The following is a 19955-nucleotide window of genomic DNA, read 5'->3' on the forward strand; positions in this document are numbered from 1 at the left end:
CTTGCAGGTTCTTGACAGGGAAGGACGAGCGAGATTCCGTATCAACAATTGGCGCCGTCTGTGGGAACTGCATCAAAAAGTCATGGTGCGATCGAAAGTGAAGGCTGTAAGCCAGAAGGAGGTAGAGGATGATGCTTCGAAGGGAATTCCTCAACCTGAAAAATCGGTAATTCCCGACCAGGTGGAAATTAATTCCGACCAGGTGGAGATAAATACCGATCAAGGGAAGAAAAACCCCGAGCACCCGAATCATGGAGCATTAGCAAATCAAGTTGAGACACTCCAGAAGGAACAAATAAAGCTTCGGGAGGAATTATCCTCCATGAATGAACTACTCAGGATGGCCGTGGGTCATATAATTGCCCCTAATGCAGATCCTAAAAATACTCAAAAAATATTGGAGGGAAGCAAGAATAACCACTCGGTCCCTCCTGATCGAACGCCTCGACCATCTCTAGAAGACGGACAGAAGTCAAAAGAGAAGGTAGGCGAAAAATCCCGGGCATCTGAGAAAGAAATTCCAAATAAAGATCCTCTGTTCAATGAAGATCATGATCGTGGAAGTAGCAACGATCCTCTCAAAGAACCAAAAAACAAGAGGGTTGAGTCCGGACCGAATAAGCGGGAAGATCGTTTGAGCAAACAAATCAAAGAGTTAGACGAGAAGGTAAACAAGTTAAACGATCCAAAGAAAGAAGAGCTATATGCTTTTCTAAAAGAGGATCCTTTCATCCAAGCTATCTCTGAGGCGGAAATACCAAAGAGTTTCAAGTGCCCAACTTTCATATTGTTCGATGGATCGCAATGTCCAAAACATCACATCACTCGCTACAGATCGACCATGTCAATTTACAAGCATAATGAGGCAGCCATGTGCCAAAGTTTTGCAGCCTCTTTAACTGGTTCCGCTTTGGACTGGTTCCTGGCATTGCCAAGCGGTTCGATTATGAGTTTCGATCAAATGGGACGAGTGTTTGTGCAGCGTTTCCAAGGAGGAGTCGGATTGAAGAAAAGAGAAGATACTTTGTTTTCTATAAAACAAGGTAGAGCGGAATCTATCCGAAGTTTCCTTCAGAGATTCAATAATCTTACCATGCAAATTGAAAGCATGGACGAGAAAATTGCCTTTCATGCGTTATACCAAGGAATTACTCATGAAGGATTGCTAGAGCGGCTGCTCCAAGATATGCCAAAAACATATGCGGAACTAAGTGAAAGATGTCACAAACAAGCAGAGATTTCGGAAACCATAGAATCTCGAAAAAGAGAACCAAGGGTCGAAAGAAGAAGCAGTCGAGAAAGGGTTCAACCGACCAGGATGTTAGGGATAAGCTCGACCAAGAAAGGTCGAGCAGAATCTCCAAAAAAGCAGGAGATTAGTATTCTTCCACCACTGAATACAAGAATATCCGAAATCTTGATGCAAATCAAAAATCAAGGACACATGAAGTGGCCGGATAAAATCCGAGCACCGCCAGGAAAGCGTGATAAACGAAAGTATTGTGACTATCACAAAGATCACGGCCATTGGACGGACGATTGCAAAAATCTAAAGACGGAGATAGAAAACTTAATCTCCCGAGGACACTTAAAGAAGTATATCCAATCTAAAGAAGATGGCCGACCACATGACAACCCTATCCCGAAGAGAGAAAGGTCGAGCCACAGAGAAGAAAGAAGAAGTCCGGCCAAACGCCGACCTGAGGCGGATGAAAAACAAAGAAAAAGATCTCCAGTCTATACTGTATTTGGTGGTCCGACAGAAGAATCAAATCGACAAGCAAAAAGAAAAGTACGATATATTGGGAATACTGAAACCCATAAAAATATATCTACTGAGCCAATAATTTTCTCTTCCGAGGATCTACGGGATATCACAATCCCTCATGATGATGCCTTGGTAGTCAAAATTCTCCTGGAAGGAACTGAAATTCATAGAGTGCTGGTAGACACTGGATCGTCAGCAGACATATTATCTTTAGATGCGTTCAAAAAAATGAAGCTAAAAGAAAACATGCTCGTCCCATGCGAAACCCAACTTTATGGTTTCACGGGATCATCAACCCGAGCAGAAGGAACGATCCGATTAGAGCTACGGATTGGAGAGCACCCGCGAGATAGAATCATACAGACTAATTTTATGGTCGTACGAGATTTATCAGCATACAATGCAATCATAGGACGACCAACCCTCTGTGCACTTGAAGCAGTGGTCTCCTCGCTACACATGAAGATGAAATTCCCGACCACTAAGGGAGTTGGAGAATGTTTAGCCGACCAGAAAAGTAGCCGGCAAAGTTATAACGACTACATGCGGAAAAAGAAAAGAACAAAGTCGACCATGACCATTGAAGTTAGAGACGACCGCGATGAAGAAACCTTGCAAAGAGCTGAACCGGTGGAAAAACTAGAAAAAATCCACTTCAATCCCTGGCCGAATGAGCAAGGCACCATGATCGGTTCCGAGCAAGAAGCAGAATTCAAATCAGAACTCACTGAGTTTCTAAAAAAGAATTCTGATGTTTTCGCTTGGTCGGCTGAAGACATGCCAGGGATCGACAGGGAGGTGGCTGAGCATAAACTCTGTATTGATCCACAGGCAATTCCGGTTGTTCAGAAAAGAAGAAACTTCGCCATTGAAAAACATGAAGCCATTCGAACTGAAGTGCAAAAGCTAAAACAATCTGGCTTTATAAAACGCACAGACCACCCGCAATGGCTAGCCAATGTAGTAATGGTCAAAAAAGCAAACGGGAAATGGCGGATGTGTACTGATTACACAGATCTCAACAAAGCCTGCCCAAAGGACCACTATCCACTACCAAGAATCGACCTTCTTATAGATGCAACAGCAGGACACGAAATGCTCAGTTTCATGGATGCATATTCAGGATACAATCAGATCCTTATGCATCCTGATGACGAAAAGCATACGGCATTCATGACTGATAGGGACAGCTATTACTATAAAGTAATGCCTTTCGGTCTAAAAAATGCGGGAGCAACATACCAAAGAGCGGTGAATAAAATTTTCAAACATCAAATTGGTCGGAATATGGAAGTGTATGTGGACGACATGCTGGTGAAAAGCATCTCAAAAGAAAATCATCTGACTGACCTGGCAGAAGTGTTTAAAGTACTCCGGAAATACAAGATGAAGCTCAATCCTGAAAAGTGCGCTTTTGGGGTATCTTCGGGCAAATTCCTCGGGTTCATGGTATCCCAAAGAGGAATCGAAGCCAATCCTGAGAAAATCAGGGCAATTTTGGATATGAAAGCACCCAAAACCATCAGAGAAGTCCAATGCCTAACTGGTCGGGTGGCAGCACTGAATAGATTTATTTCTAGATCAGGGGAGAAATGCCTGCCATTTTTCAAAATTTTAAAACAGGTAGCAGGTCAGAAAGGAAACATCTGGAATGATGAATGCCAGGGAGCATTTGAGGATCTAAAAGACAAACTATCCAGACCACCCTTACTTGTTATGCCGACCAGAAAGAAGGAGTTACAGCTATATTTAGCCGCTTCGTCGGTAGCGGTTAGTGCAGTTCTCGTGCAAGAAGAGGGTAACATACAACAACCTGTCTACTATGTTAGTCATGTCCTGAATGATGCCGAGACTCGCTACCCAGAAGTGGACAAACAAGCCCTGGCACTGGTTATAGCGGCCAGAAAACTCCGTCCATATTTCCAATCTCATCCCATTACAGTGATGACGAATTTACCACTCAAAAAAATTCTTCACCGACCAGACTTGGCCGGAAGGATGGTGACATGGGCCGTGGAATTGAGTGAACATCAAATAGAATTCAAACCCCGACCAAGCATCAAGGCTCAATCCCTGGCAGACTTCATTGTTGAAAAACAAGAAACAAGTCAAGAGGAGGACGAGCAAGGGGTAGAATCAATCAAAAGATGGACTCTATTCGTGGACGGATCGAGCAACTCGACAGGAAGTGGAGCAGGCCTATTAATGAAGAGCCCTGGGGGATTTGAAATAAAGTATGCCCTTCGCTTCAAGTTCAAAGCATCCAACAATGAGGCTGAATATGAAGCTATGTTAGCAGGACTCAGGATGGCCAAAGCTCTAAGCATTCAACATCTGGAGATCAAAAGTGATTCACAGCTGATTGTAAATCAGGTGAAGGGAGTTTATGGAGCTAAAGAAAAAAGGATGGAGAAATACCTGAACCTGGTCAACAATTACAAACAGTACTTTAAAGAGCTAGAAATAACTCAAGTACCAAGGGTTGAAAACGACCAGGCCGATTCATTATCTCGCTTGGCTACGGAAGGAATGGATATCCAAGCACCAGTGATCTACCTTGAGGAGCTTGATAGCCCTAGCATAAACAAGGTCGACCACATGCAAATTTCAACCGAGCTGGGGTGGATGGAGCCGATCATACATTATCATGACAACGACCAGCTCCCAGAAGACCAAAAAATTGCTCGTGCAATAAGACAGAGAGCGGCTAGGTTCACGATCAGGGACGGACTATTATACAAAAGATCCTTCACCCGACCACTTCTAAGATGTTTGGGACCAGTAGAAGCTACAAATGTGTTAAGAGAAGTTCATGAAGGAACCTGCGGATCACATGTAGGATCCCGAACACTCTCTAATACAATAATACGCCAAGGATTCTATTGGCCGACCTTAGAAGAAGATGCCAAAGACTTCGTCAAGAAGTGTGACAAGTGCCAGGCACATGCAAAGATCTCCCATATCCCCGCAGTCCCTTTAACATCAACTCTATCCCCAATACCTTTTGCAAGATGGGGAATAGACCTGGTAGGGAAATTACCTAAAGCATCGGGAGGAAGAGAGTACTTGGTAGTAGCAATAGACTACTTTACAAAGTGGGTAGAAGCTGAACCCCTTGCAACTATCAGTACCGAGCAGATGAAGCGTTTTGTCAAGCATAACATATCGTACAGATATGGAGTTCCAAAAATATTAGTAACCGACCATGGGAAGCAATTCGAGAACGCAGCATTCTCAACATTCTGCAAAGAACAAGGGATTGAGCATAGATTTTCTTCAGTAGCTTATCCTCAGAGTAATGGCCAGGTTGAGGTTACTAATAGAACCATGCTCGACGGACTCAAGAAAAGGCTCGACCAGCTAAAAGGGAGATGGGTAGATGAACTACCTAGTGTACTGTGGTCGTACCGAACAACTCCAAGGACGACCACAGGAGAATCTCCATTCCGACTAGCGTATGGAGCAAAAGCTAGAGTCCCAGTAGAAATCCAAATTGGATCACTTCGAGAAATAGAATTCGAAGAAGAAGCTAACATCGAAGGAATGCGAACCAATCTGGATCTGATTGACGAAGTAAGGGACAAAGCCCAGTTCCGTCTTGAAGAATATCAAAGAAGAATAGCGACATATTATAATGCCAAGGTTCGAAATGAACAATACTTGCCAGGCGAACTAGTACTTCGCCGAACAGCTGCTTCAGATCCGACCAATCAAGGAAAGTTATCCCCCAATTGGGAAGGACCATACATAGTCATACGACAAGTCGCTCCCGGAGCATATCATTTACAAGATCCGGAGACGAGCGACAGGATCCCTCGATCATGGAATTCGAACAATCTCAGGAAATACTATCAATAAGAATAGTATGTGAGAATGTCGTAAACACGACAAATTTTGAGCATTTTATTTTTGCCATTTATTTCAGTATGTAGACAACATGGGAGATTCATAATCCCAAGAAGTCATACTAGTTTTTATATATAAATAAAGACATGCGTACAAATTATTATTCAACTCCAACATGACGCTCGAAGACAAGACCTGTAAATCTCAGGCAGACAAGACCTGAAAATCTCAGGCAGAAAAGACCTGAAAATCTCAGCGAAAAGACCGAAAATCGGAGACTGAAAATCTCAGTAAGAGACCTGAAAATCTCAGGCAGAAGAGACCTGAAAATCTCAGGCACAAAAGACCTGAAAATCTCAGGCAGACAAGACCTGAAAATCTCAGGCAGAAAAAACCTAGGCAAAAAAGACCTAAGATTCCGAGGAAGGCCTTACGAATCTTAAGGCACAAAAGACCTAAGATATCACTTAGGCAGAAAAAGACCTACACTCAATAGGCAATAAAGACCTAACATTCATTAGGCACGAATACTTCAAAAGACATACCAAGTTATCATGCCCGGGAGGTAGGGGTTATGGACGAACAGATGTTGACGAACACCTATTTAGTTCATGGCCGAACAAACCCTACTATACCGAACAGCATGGCTTGGAATGATACAAGTACATGACAAGAACGAGCATAAAAACCGAACACAGATACTCTCACGACCAAGTAAACTTGTATAAAGGAGGGGAATATGCCAGAAAGGATATATAGACCGAACAAGTACACTTGGAAGAAAAATACAAGTTGATTAACAAAAATTTACATAGGCAAAATAACCTATGATAAATTATCTATTACAAAAAGCATCATTGTCTAAAGCCGAACAGCAACAACAGATTGCACAAAGTAAAAATAAAGCTATTCAGCAATTACATCATCCGAGGTGATTTGCTCGGCAGGCTCGGTGCTCGGCTCGGCATGCTCTATGCTTGGCATGGAAGGCTCAGTGATCGGCGTGAGACCGGCTTCATCCTCCTCCTCAGGGGCCGGCTCCCAGTCGGAGTCAAGAAAATCCTGAACGGGCACATCCTTGGGCAAACCGAATGATTCTTTCCCCACCGCCCAAGAAGGTCGAGGGATTTTCAAATCATCATAGATGGCCGGATCGACAAACTTCTCAAACTTAGATAAATCAAGATCCTTGAACTCACCAATGATGCTCGAGAAAGCTGCACGCCGACCATATCTGAATCCAGGGGCAGCCACTCTTGCAACAAATTGTTGGCACCCCTTAGTCTGAACCCACCTGCGGATGACTTCATGCCGTAATTCATTTGAAAGATCAGCAAAGGTGGCCGGAGAAGCTCGAGCAAGTTGATCGGTCAGATCTTTGATAAACTGATCTTTCTCCAACTTCTCCTGCTCGGCAGCAGCAAGACTCAGATCTTTGCTCTCCAAAGATCCCTTGAGAAAGTCAATCTGATGTTCGGCAGATTCAGCCCGAGCATCAACTTTCAACTTCTCACTGGTCAAGCTCTCCACCTGAAGGCTCAACTCCTTGACCTTGTCTTCCAGCATATGAATGGCAGACAAGTCTCTCCGGGTAACCTCTAAATTTCCCGCCCATGCCTGTGTTAAAGCACAGACTAACCTGAATGGCAAAGGAAGTTAAAAACAAAACACAATAAATGTGGAAAAAGGCAGATCCTGATCGGGAAGAAGATACCTTGTCATCATATCTTGAGTGCCAGAGGAGCCAACACTAAGCAAAAACTTCTGGTCGGCAGGAAGAGTGACTCCCGGCAACCAATCCTTAGCCACCTCAGTTCCATTCTTGTGATTGCTTAAAACATGTGAGGATGAAGTAAGCGACCAAGAAGGTCTAAGTACGGGAGAGGATACTGTAGCAGCCTCAGAAACAGAGGGTAATACATCCCCCTCAAGTGAGCCGGCCATAAATGACATGGGAGCTTTCTTCTTCGCCGCCCGAGGAGGAAGATCGGATTCACTTGAGGGCCTTTTTTGGGCTGCAGAAACAGAAGTCTGCTTCCCTTTAGAACGATTCCGATCAACCTTGGTCGGAACCCTGTCCTCGGCTTCAGCAGCATCTTTCTCAGTAGCCTCGGCAACATTGCGATTAAGCCTCACTGCACAAAAAGAACATGTACACACTGTCAATCCCGAACTGAGGGACTTCGTCTATAAACCAAATAAAAAGAAGTCCCACTCACCGGGAAGGAACCCCCAATGACGCAAAATATTGGGGTATTCCGGACAGTACCCGTGAACGGCAAACATGTTTTTATCTTCGGAGGGAAGATTGCAAATCTTCTCCCTAGCACGCTCCTCGGCCGAAGTCAGCAAAGGAATGTCATTTGAGCCCTGAAGTGGTCCTCGGACCCAGTAGATTGGAAAAGAAGGTTTGGAAGGAGGTCGGACAAAAAAGTATTTGGGACGCCACCCTCTAGTGTTGGACGGGAGGGTTCCAGTCCCGACGAAATTACCTTCCCAACCACATTGGGAGGTTGTTTGTTTTGACAAATAAAACCACCCGTCCTGCTCTTGCTTTTTGGTCATAAAAAAATGAAGGAAAAGAGCAAGAGATGGTCGGACGTTTACATTCCTCCCCTGGCAAAAACCCCAAAAACAAATGACATTTCTCCAACTGTTCGGTACGAACATTCCAGGACACATACCGAAATGGACACTAATTTCTCTGAGGAGAGGGTGGACGGGAAGACGAAATCCACTCCTTAAAGCATCTTCATAAAGAGCAAATTCTCCAGGCCTTGGAGAATTTGCCCGCTCATCAGGGCTCGGGACACGAAGGATATGATCGGAGGGGATGTCATATTTTTGACGCAGGTACTCTAACCTCTCTTCGGTCATAGATGAGGGAAGGAAGTCGGGACCCGAAGAGTATGGATCATAGTCTATGTGATCGGGAGTGAGATCTTTATTCTTCTCAATTGTGTACTCTTCTAAGGATAAACTATCTTTCCAACGTCGTCTATCAGCCTTAAAACGAGCTCGGGCGCTTTGAGTTACGCGTGGACGGGATTCTACATCTCCCTCACCATCATTACAGGGAGGTTCTCGACCACAGAAAACCTCTTGGGTTTCTTCGGTCCTGGCATCGTAACTCTGGTCGGGCTCTGATGAAAGCTCGGGCTCATCAGAGGGCTCTGCTTCTAAGTCTCTCCTACGTCTCAAAGACGAGGAACCCTTCTTTACTATAACCATGGACCTCTATGGGACTAAAACGAAGGATCCTAAGTAGAAAGAAGAACGTGCCAATGACAAAAGAAAAGAGGGACAAAAGAAAGCAAAAAACACAAGCTTTTAAACCTCAGTTTTAACTACTGCAAAAACAGAAAGAAACAGAGAGATAAGATGCTAGGGACTTACTTGTTGATGATCGTACGAAGAAGAAGAAGAAGAAAACAGGTAATACAGCTCCCTTAAGCACAAAACCCAAGCTCGAAAGCACAGCAAAGTCACACGAAGCTCACAGTGGCAAAAACGAAATGAAATGCAGAAGCAGAAGTGAAAGGAAGAAGAAGAAGAAAGGAGAAGATATATATAAAACCGTAGATACTGATCTAATGGTAGATACAAAACTACCATCAACGGTTAAGATTCATCTAATCTAAAAATCCATATCCAACGATGATGGATTCGCGTAGATACTGATCTAATGGTGGACGGTGGAAAATGAAGAGTCTCTTCATCATAATGACAATCATTTATGATGAAGAGACAGCAACGACACGTGTCACCCACGAACGAGCCTAGAGAAACGTGCATTGGTTTATGCGCGCAAATTCGGCGGCTACATAAGAGTGGGACGTTACAGATTTCGAGGTAGGGTGTTATGGTCGTTTCGACCAAATACCACGTACACGGGATGACATACACTCCCTTGAGCCGAGCATAAAGTTCTCGAGCACAAGGGGACGGGGGGCTTCTGTTAATGACTAAAATGGTCATTCTATATCCCAGGTCTGAACCGGCGGTTGTACGGTCCGACCAGGATTACAATACAACAGGATCCGGCCAGGTGGTTCATGGTAGGACCGACCACACTAAAAAGTCCATCTTTATAGCAATATGAGATGGCCTCATGTAGGTAGACTCCTACCACCAAACAACTGGAAAAGAGAGTTAGTTAGGTAAAAGGACTCTTCTAAAAGAGTTACTCTCCTACAACAACTCATAGCAGGTACTCCGAATATAACTCTATCACCATACACTATATAAAGACCTCTGGTAAACACTAGAAGGCAGGTACTCATACTTCTTGTGATCAATTACTTGAATTCTCTATTGAGTAGTTGAGATCATATTATTGGTACTGACTTGTTCGTCGGAGACGTACCTCGACCCTCCAAGGTCGAGCTCGTATCTTGCAGGTTCTTGACAGGGAAGGACGAGCGAGATTCCGTATCAACACATAGTAAGATCCAATTACAAATAAAATTACTTTTATTATTACATATGAACGAGAGCATCGAAACCAATCTGAATGAGTTAAAGAGGAAAACAAACACTAAAAAAGTACGGACTCAGTGTTGAAGGCTTTCACACGAGGAGAGTCTCTAACAATTATTGTTGAGAGGCTGTTTCAATACCTTGACCTTAAACCACAACTATGGTCCACCAATCATTGCTCAAAGGCCGCCCCTAGAGATACTAATCTATCACATTAAACATGCCCATCACTTGAGCTGGCAACTTAGAAGTAATTTAAGTGAATGCTCAAAGTGGGACTATAATTGGAGCAGAAGGAACCAAATTTTGCTTAGGAGAGCAATCCCATCCACCTTCACCTGTACAAGAAACGTTGAAGAATTGTGGAATCCAAGCTTCTCCTCTGGACTCTCTTTCTTTTGAGAGCTCTCTTTGCTTATTCTCAACAACACTCTTTGCTTCTTTTGCTTTCTCCCATTCTTTGTTCAATATGCTTTGGCTGACTTCACTCCACACGAGAACTGATTCACTTGGCCTCAGTTCCTGATTTTCAGAAATAATTTTAAGTCATAAGAAGTCTTAAAACAAAAGAAAAAATTGATTACTAGAGGTGGGGCTTGATACCTTGAGGCTGTTGATAATAGGAACTTTCAGATTTGAAATTGCTTCTTTAGCATTGTATATGACTGTTGTTGTCCCTTTGTTCAAATCCTTTGCTGTTACAGTGCTGCATGCATATAACACACCAAAGTTTAAAATAGAAAAGAAAAAAAAAATGTTTTGAGTTTAAGGTTGTGTTTGGTATGCATTCATGGCAGGTGTGGCAAAACCATACCATAGATAGGAGGACAACAAAGTTATTTCTTTTGAAAAGAAGGAATACAAACCTGTCCCAGTGGCCTTTGATCTCATAGAGAGGGATGGTTTTATTTGTTGATGAGAAATCAAATATGCTCCCCTTAATAGATCTTTCCTTTCCCAGACTATTTCTATAACGAATTTCGGCTCCGAGACCTGTTTCTTCGCAGCGGATTGTTACGTCGCCAACCCAATCCGTGCCGTGTTTCGGAAAGAATCTGATAAACAATGTAGGAGAGTTCATCACATAATTTTCACCATGATTCAACAGCTTCAATTGCCTCTTCCCATGCAGTGCAGCTTCTACTGTAGCACCTAAAATAGGATTCTGAAAAGATTATAAATGGCTATATACCAAAACAGATAAGGCAGTTTTCAATTTTTTTTTCTGCAAATATGCAATTGTTTGGATGAAAATATTCCAAAAAATTTAGAGGTAGATTCTATCCTCTCTTTGGGATAATGGATGTCGCTAAGAAGTATGTATCTTGGTATCCGATTATTCACAATACAATTCATGTAGGTGCTTTGAGTAGAGCTTTCTTTCTCAAAACCAGCAGCCATTAGGGAGATCAATCTCAAGTGTCCATAGGTTTAACTCTACAAGTCTCCACATTCAATTATTATATTTCTAGTTGTTCATAATCCCGGCATTATGAATATGAACCATGTTAAGATGTAACTTAAATCTCACTCCTTCCTTCCCTACTGTGGTATGCATTTGGTAACATATTCTTATCCTCCTCCTATTGATCAACCACAATACATTCCAAATATATTCTATTTAATTTATTTTGATCCTACATTATAGAAAGTTAAAATACCATAGAATTTCGGGGCAGGATGTTGGCACCAGAGCATCTCCAATTGTTCTTTCTCATCGGTTGCATGAAGTGCTGTCACTGGTGGGTGATGTGAAACCTATTAATAAATTAAATTAACAACAATCAAAACAAAAATTAGGCATATATACTTCTATTAATCAAGGGTTAACACAAAAAATAATTAGCTAAATAGGCCTCACTAGTGAATAACATTTGTTTGATAAAATAAAAAGAGGTGGGAAAGTGTACTATTACAATAAAATCCCAAATGTTGAGTTTGTTTGGTTTAGTGGCGTAAGAAAATGAATGGACAAGCTCACCTGAAAGAAAGAAGTCCCGGTTCTAGGTGAGATTTTGTAGACTTATGAAACCCACATATTCTACTTTTTCCTCACTTTTCCTTCCTTTACAAACGGGTGGGACATGTCGGTAATGAGGTGAGAAAGCACGAAAGAAAAGAAAAGGATTTTATGAAAAAATCAAAGATGTGATTCCATGTCAAATAAAATATAACTTCTTTCTTCATTCCACTCTCTTTACGACTTAAGTACATATGAAAACAATAGGACTTTGGTTCTCTCTCCATTATCATCCTACCATGGTTTAATAAACAAATACGGGTTTTGGCTCTTAATGGAAAAAGTTTTCTATTGGAGCCCAAAGGTCTAAGGAAAGGTATGGAGGGACAAAAATTCGAACTCAAAATCTTCTTAAACTTAAGATTTCTATACAAAAGACTACTAACATCATACCGAAAGCACATTCACAAATATTATAAATGAATACATCAAGAAAATTAGTTAATTACCTGTTCAAGTAGAACATTGAGAGTTCCTCTAGAGACATGATGGGTTTCTCCAAGAATGGGATTGAAAGGAGCAACACCATCTAGTGGTGGTCGTGTAGTTGATATGCTCCAAGCAACAACACCCATAATTCTATCAAGTGAGCTCTTACCATTTGCGCACTTGCTCAATAGATCATCACTGATACAATACACAGATTCTCCTATTAACTGGAGAAGCGATTTTGGGAGGTTGAAGTGAGGTGGCAGCTGCATTTCCATAAACCAAAAAATAAATAAAAGTAGAGAATTAAAAAAAAAAGATCAACACAGATATAGTGTAACTAGGTCAATTTCTTTTGATTAGAAATTATTAAAAACAATAACAAATTGCTCAAGTACTCAAAAGAGAAGTCAATCTTGAAGGAATGTGCTTTTAAAGATAAAAGTGAAGTATCTAGCATACTATCATATCATACTATCATACTACTACTATATAAAAGTATGAACTCAGGGGAAATGGCTACATTTCATTTTCCTCAAATGCCCATTTGTATTTAATCAATTAATTCTCAATTTCTCCCCTTCTCTTTTTCTTCAAGAAATCATTAATTATCTAATAACTAATAAAATCAATCAACTAATGGATAAAACAGCACCCAAGGACATCAGAAGAAGAAGTGTCCCCTGAATTCAAACAAATCATTAATTATCTAATAATCAATCAAGTAATGAGTAAAACAACACCCAATGACATTGGAAGAAGAAACGTTCCTAGAATTTCTATATTATAGTGAAACTAAATTTAATTAATTGATTGAAATCCATAATTGTAGGCAATAAGGAAGTATAAACGTTGGGGCGCTTACTATTTTACACTGCTTGTACCAAACGCCAAAGAGGAGACGCTGAAATCGTCTAATCCTCTAATGCAAGAGAATGATTACTTCTCATATCCACCCACCTCTGTCATTCCACCTTGCTGCTATGCAAACTCGATTACGGCAAGCCATGGCCTCAGAGAAGAAGCTATCCAACCCTATGAGGGAGATCAACTTGCAGAGGCTTGTGCTCAACATCTCCGTTGGAGAAAGTGGATATCGTTTCACCAAAGCCGCTAAGGTTTTCTAATGCCCTCACTCTTAATTTGTGTACTCGCTAGGATCCTAGATCTGTTGTTCTAAGTCGAATTTTTTTTCATTTCATTTCCTGTTAATTTGATAGTTGTTGGAGCAGCTTAGTCGATCGACAAACCCCTGTTGATATATCTACTAGGATTTTTCCACTTTGTCACTGTAAAAATGCAGTTGATCCCAAATAATGACTTGAGTTTGTCAGGGGTTGCAGAGCTTTAACCGTAAAATTGTGACTCTGAGTCTCTTAACAGGCTTCGATGGCGTGGGATCTTCTTCTTTGGTTGATATTTTCTTCGTGTCAATGGCACTCCTCACAGTGGTTATTTATCAGGTGTGCTACGAGTTCCTCATGACTTAGGCTTCATATCCTTTAATTTATGTGTATCTTCTTTTTTATTAGAGGAATCTAGAAGAAATAGTTTTCTAAGTTTATTGTTAGATAATGGTTTGACAAATAATTATTGTAATTTTTCTGTGAAGAACCATTACTGTAATGGAGTGATGTGTATGTTATTGCCGTTGCTCCTGCTACTTACATGGACTTAATTTATTTTGTTTAATTTGATTCCTTTACCCTTTTTAAATGATTTTTGTATTATCTCAGTTAATAAATCTATTACATATGAAAGAATTTTAAATTAATACTCAAATAACCTCTATATGTTTAATTTAGAAGATTTTCTTTGCTGCAAAAAGAAGAGACAGTTAACCGGCCAGTGATGACCGGAAGATGTTTGCTAAAGCAAGTCCACCATATCTTACTAAAGTTTACGGTTGGGGTTGGGGGTGGGGGTATAGAATTTTAAGGGGGGGTGACTGGTGGCTGAAAGTAATTCCGATATTACCATTGTCCTAGCAATTGAATTTAGGAATATCTGAGAATTTAATAAGATTCAAACATTCAATAGTTTTAAGACAGAGGTAAAAGCGAGTGATAAAATATGTATTGGCAAAGTGAACAATTTCTTTTGGTCTAACTAAATATATATTGGCAATTAAAGAGCAGTGATCTTGCTTTCAAAGCCAAGAAGGAAGCATGGTTTGAACCATATATAAATTTGAATTTGCTGTGAAATGATTTTTCTAATGTAGATGCTCCTTATGAATATGCAAATGTTACACTGGCTATGGTAGTTTGTATTGGAAGATGAATATGACAGTTTAATCGTTCTCTACCAGCAATTCTTGATTGTAAACACCTTAAACGGTTGTTTCAGTACTTCAACGAGGATGGAGATGGCAAGATATCATCAACGGAGTTACAAAGCTATGTGTGAACTGTCAGCAAAAGAGGCGGTGGGGGTGCTTGGATCGTTGGGCTAGCTCTGATGGTGATGGGTTGCTGGGGTTTGATGCTTTTGATTTTTGAGAAGTTGATGGTAAAGAGGTAGATGAACTGAAGTGGTGAGTCAAAAACAATTCGTCAATGCAAGGGAATAATCGGTGTATTTCATATATGAAGAAGGTTATATCTTATATGTAGTTCCTTCTTTCGAGTTAGTATTGTTTTTTTTTTTTTGGTATAAGGGCTTTATAATTGGGTTTGTCATGATTAGCTTAATTAATTAGTTTAATATTCATTAATTAACCTAATCATCTTAAATTTCAAAGTATAAAACATTCGTTTTAATGTTCCATATGTATTTTGATCATTTCCATCCAACTTGCATTGATCGATATACGTATTTGCGATACGACACGATACAAACATAAACTTATCTTAAAATCCGCTAACCAATACATTACACATAGGCTATACTTTAGACCTTGGTTGGTACTCTCTCTTCCTGTACTTTAAATCAGAGAAGATGATGAAGAGTCTTCACAAGTCATATGCCACCGTCCTATTGTCATTAAATCCTTATTTGAATCCTATTCCTACAAGAATGAAGTGCATCTTTCTATCTCTATCTTTTTGAACCCACGTATTTTCTTGGGTTTTTCCCTTCTCCCTATTTTCTTCACCCGTGTGCTCGAAAATTTATAAAGTGTGTTGTTGATGCGATATTGATGTGATATACAATTGGTATACCAATAATACAAGGCTTGTGTGTGTATATATGCATATGGATTTTGTGATATATGTTATGTGAATTGTATTTGATATTCGATGACAACAGTTATATAGAAGCAGTAAAACCGTTCTTATTAGTTTTTCTATTTAACAACAGCTTCAAAAAGATCATCAAGTTCAAACAAAAAGTGAATGGGACAAAGGGGATGTGAAACATGAATATAATTGACTATGAAAGATGACCTAGGGATGAGGAAGGATAGAGAAATTTCAAGTAGAAAGGTCTGAGATGATGTGGTTGTTCCAAAACTGCATTCATTTCTGGACACTTTGGTGGATATAATAGTTTGCACTGATTCTTAGTTCTATGGGTGTTTTAGGATTAATGGATCCCTATCCAATATGCACACATGGTCTTGTGTATTCAAAAACACATCACACGTGGACCTCTCTTTAAATATAGATACTTCACTTTATCTTTAAAAGAACACTCCTTCAACACTATTAGAATGGTTAGTGGTACACTTATAAATACCATCACACCCTTACATATTAATTATGGGGTGAATTAATGGACCTCATCATCTATCCCAACTTTTTCATTTTTCTTTGTTTTTCATAAACGCATTGAAAAAAAAAAAAAAGATTTACCGACATTTAATTACAAATTAGACCAATATGTCTAATAAAAATTCAAATTTGAAGTGTCTTTGATATTGAAGGATAAAGTAAGGAAGGTGTCAGTATTAAGGAGCCCAATTAATTCTAGAATACCAAATTAAGCAATTTGGTCATTAATTAATTAAAAGAATGAGAAAAATCAAATATAGAGGCTTATTACCTGAAAACGGGTGAGGTCAGATCCAGGCCCTACTTTCTTGAAGATGCTCAAGACTCCTTGGAGATGATCCCTTGTGCTTAGATGATCAGCAGCCATTTTTCCATCTAAAGATATCGGTGGTGTAAGTATAGGATGCTTGTCAACTTTTTCTTCGTTACTCTGCATAATAGAGCATTATAAGTACAATTCTATTTTAATCACTAGTGCATGATTAAGTTTAGATCAAATTAATTTAGGAGATCATGGAACACCACATCATATCAATTTGATTCATAAATCCTCCTTTCAGACTTAATCAGCTCGACGTACCTTAAGTTCCAATCAGCTCCTCAAGGATAGGGTAATTCCCCTTCCCCTCAATATTATACTTTCACAAAGGGAGGACTCATGATCCTCTACACTCACTCGAGACTCGAGAGTAGTGGATAATAATACTACCTTCACACCTCTCTTCCAAATTTAGGAAAGAAACCCACCTCTAAACACTGATAAAGCAGATCTCTCTCCTGAATGTGTAATGGAGAAGCGTGAGGATATAGTGTTATCAAAATAAATTTCTCAAAAGGGGTTCCCACTTGTGAGACCCCATCCCGTGATGCTACACATTCAGATTGGATGGACCTTAATTTGTCAAGTCTTAAAAGTTGGTAACCTCACTTGAATGGTAATATGTAGCCCCTTTCAATTGAAGCTGTTAGTTGATTAGAGAAATCGACAAATATACCCTTTTTCTATATCTTATAATGTAGGATGAGATGACGAAAGGAAGAAGAAAAAGGAACTGATAGAGGAAGAAAGAATTAAGAGAATGCCAATGGTGATGTTAATTAGTTGAGCGATTAAAAGCCCAAATTTCTATGAGGAGGTCTTGGGTTCACACCCATCCACCAGCACCTATATTAGTAATATTCATCCCCTCCCCTTATATAAACTCGACGGCTACAAAGAAAGAAAAACAAAAATTTTAAAATTAAAAATATGAAAGAAAAGCAAAATTATGTACACACATATCTTCAACAATTTCTGTTATTTGATGTTCTATCTTGAGGTTGTAAGCGTTTTTTTCCTTTTAATAAAGCTCTTATCAAAAACAAATAAAAACAAAATCAATATCAAGCCAACAAGGTGGAATGATTAAGATTTGATTTTAACCGGAATCAACCATCCCAGTTTAATTTTTACCCCTATATAAAAATTATAGCCTTCCTAACGTTCAAGTATTATTTTTCAATCAAAAAGGAAAAACATTTAACACCATAGGATCATGACACCCATATAAAATTATAGCATTCCTAACGTTCAAGTATTATTTTTCAATCAAAAAGAAAAAAACATTTAACACCATCGGATCATGACATATGATATATATTTTTTTCTTAATGAAAACACATGACATTTTTTTAATGCTGTTATGAAAACGAACGACTGAATTTAATTCCTTGATTATATATATTCTAGCTTTTTTAAAAAAAAATAATAATAAAATAAAATAAAAGATTGTATACTAATTTTCATACCATGGATTTACACGCCTAGATTAAAAAAACTTAGGGAAATTAAAATACACGAAGCGGAAGCGAATATCATTAAGTAATGTGTCAAGAAGTCGCCAATCTAGAAGGTTGAAGTCAAAAAGTCAAACTAAATTGGTTGAAAAATGAATTACTTTATCGATAGACCCTAATTATAAATTTATAATATATAAAGTAGGGCCCACCAGATTCTATTCTTGTAATTCAATTCCAGAATTGCCACACAAGTCAAGAAAGACACACCACACGTCCACACCTCATAAATATAGGAAAATTTTGATGGGAGGGGTAAATCGGTCATTACGAAGACATTTGTATTGTGTCTGAACTCTGAACGTAATTACACGTTTCGTTTCATCAAACGGTATATTTCCCCGGAGCAGAGAAAACAGTAAATTTTATCACCGGAAAACAATTTCAGGTTTCAGGTTTCAGGTTTCAGGCTATCAGTTTTGGAAAGACGAATACAAATTTCTGAGGGAGAGAGAATTATGAAGTCTGTCTGGAATATGTAAACAGCTTTGATCAGTATGAATTAAGCAACAAATTAAGCTTGTAATCTAGAAACAATTAAAACAATAAATCTGTGTTTTGAATCAATCTTGCATGCAAAGAACCAATCTTGACTAAAGAGGAAAACAAATGAAAACACCCAGGGTTGGGGGTTTGGAGAGAGAGAGAGATTTGAGAGAAATACCATTTGAAGCAATCGAGAAGGCGAGGATTAGCGAGCTGAACTGAAATGGTTTCTTCCAGGGACCAAACAGAAGCAGAAGAAAGTGTCACGAGCTGAACTGATATATATATATATATATATATATATATATATATATATATTTTTTTAATATATATAATAATAATATATTTATTTATTTTTTTTCTTCAGAGAGAAGACACAAGACGAAGAGGCCTTAATTAATTTGCGGTTTGGGTTTTAACCCCAGCTAGCTTTAGAGGGTTGGGTTGGATTTATATAAATATGGAGTTAATTAGTGGACAGCATGGTTTAAAGTGTTGATACGGACACGTAACAACAATATGTATTGTATCTGCAGCCATATATATATATAGATAATATGATTACGTAAGGACTAGTATCATTAGGATACTTAACCATGGTGAAGAGGTATCTTCATGACTACTGACATATACTACCCGAGACTTTCTCATTTAATAAGATTTGGACAATGTAAGATGTAGGAAGCGTTGCCCCTATTTGCAAAGGCATTTTGCTTGGGTTCAATGCAATGGATGCGTTGAATCATTCATGTTGGGGTAATATGTAAGAACTGGTTCGGTTCAGGGTTTCAGTTATTTTTGAACCATTTTTGGTTTAGGCTGTTTTGTATATATTTGATATTTCATATGCTGGTTCAGTTGGGTTAAGTGAAAATCAGATTTACACGAAATCAATTTGGGGGTTTAGGGTCTCACGTACGTGAGAAGCTCTTCTGGTTTCGGTTCTCCTCTGTTCTCTGACTTGTGATCTTGATCCGAGGAAGGATTCGTTAAGACGTTTCCGACATAGTGGAGGGTATACAAAGGTGGTAATTATGGAAGCTTGCTTCAATTCTTTTGATCGGTAGAATCTCCTCTTTCATTCAAATTCTTTGGCTTGCATTTTTCTTGAAGTGGAGACTGAAGCTGCAAGTCGAAGATCTAGAGCATATGAAGGTTGTAGATTGACGGCATCATATTCGTTCTCTTTGATTACCTCTTTGTGTTTTGTTCCCCCCCTTTTTTGTTTATTAAATTCAACCCTTCCGGTATGGGGACCCCCACCCCAACCGGGGCGGGCGACTCTTTTGTGGGGGGGGGGCCGGCCGAAGGGAAAGGGGGGAGGGGGGGGGGGGGGGGGGGGGGGGGGGGGGGGGGGGGTGGGTGGGGTGGTGTG

The 19955-nt window shown here is 39.7% G+C and overlaps 1 protein-coding gene across 1 annotated transcript; it reads right to left on the reverse strand.

The window, feature by feature from the left end:
* Positions 1–10110: 10110 nt before the first annotated feature.
* ORP4C (OSBP(oxysterol binding protein)-related protein 4C) lies at positions 10111–18847 on the reverse strand. The gene is made up of 7 exons (XM_089155592.1): positions 18759–18847; positions 16530–16688; positions 12563–12808; positions 11755–11851; positions 10960–11245; positions 10697–10799; positions 10111–10615 (listed from the first exon to the last, which is right to left on the reverse strand). Exons 1-7 carry the CDS (start codon positions 18759–18761, stop codon positions 10361–10363), a joined length of 1149 nt encoding a protein of 382 aa, XP_089011718.1. The 5' UTR covers positions 18762–18847; the 3' UTR covers positions 10111–10360.
* Positions 18848–19955: the final 1108 nt, after the last annotated feature.

The sequence above is a fragment of the Hakea prostrata genome, chromosome 5, assembly GCF_041222555.1.
Source record: "Hakea prostrata isolate BN-2017 chromosome 5, UWA_Hpros_2, whole genome shotgun sequence".
Taxonomy (NCBI): domain Eukaryota; kingdom Viridiplantae; phylum Streptophyta; class Magnoliopsida; order Proteales; family Proteaceae; genus Hakea; species Hakea prostrata.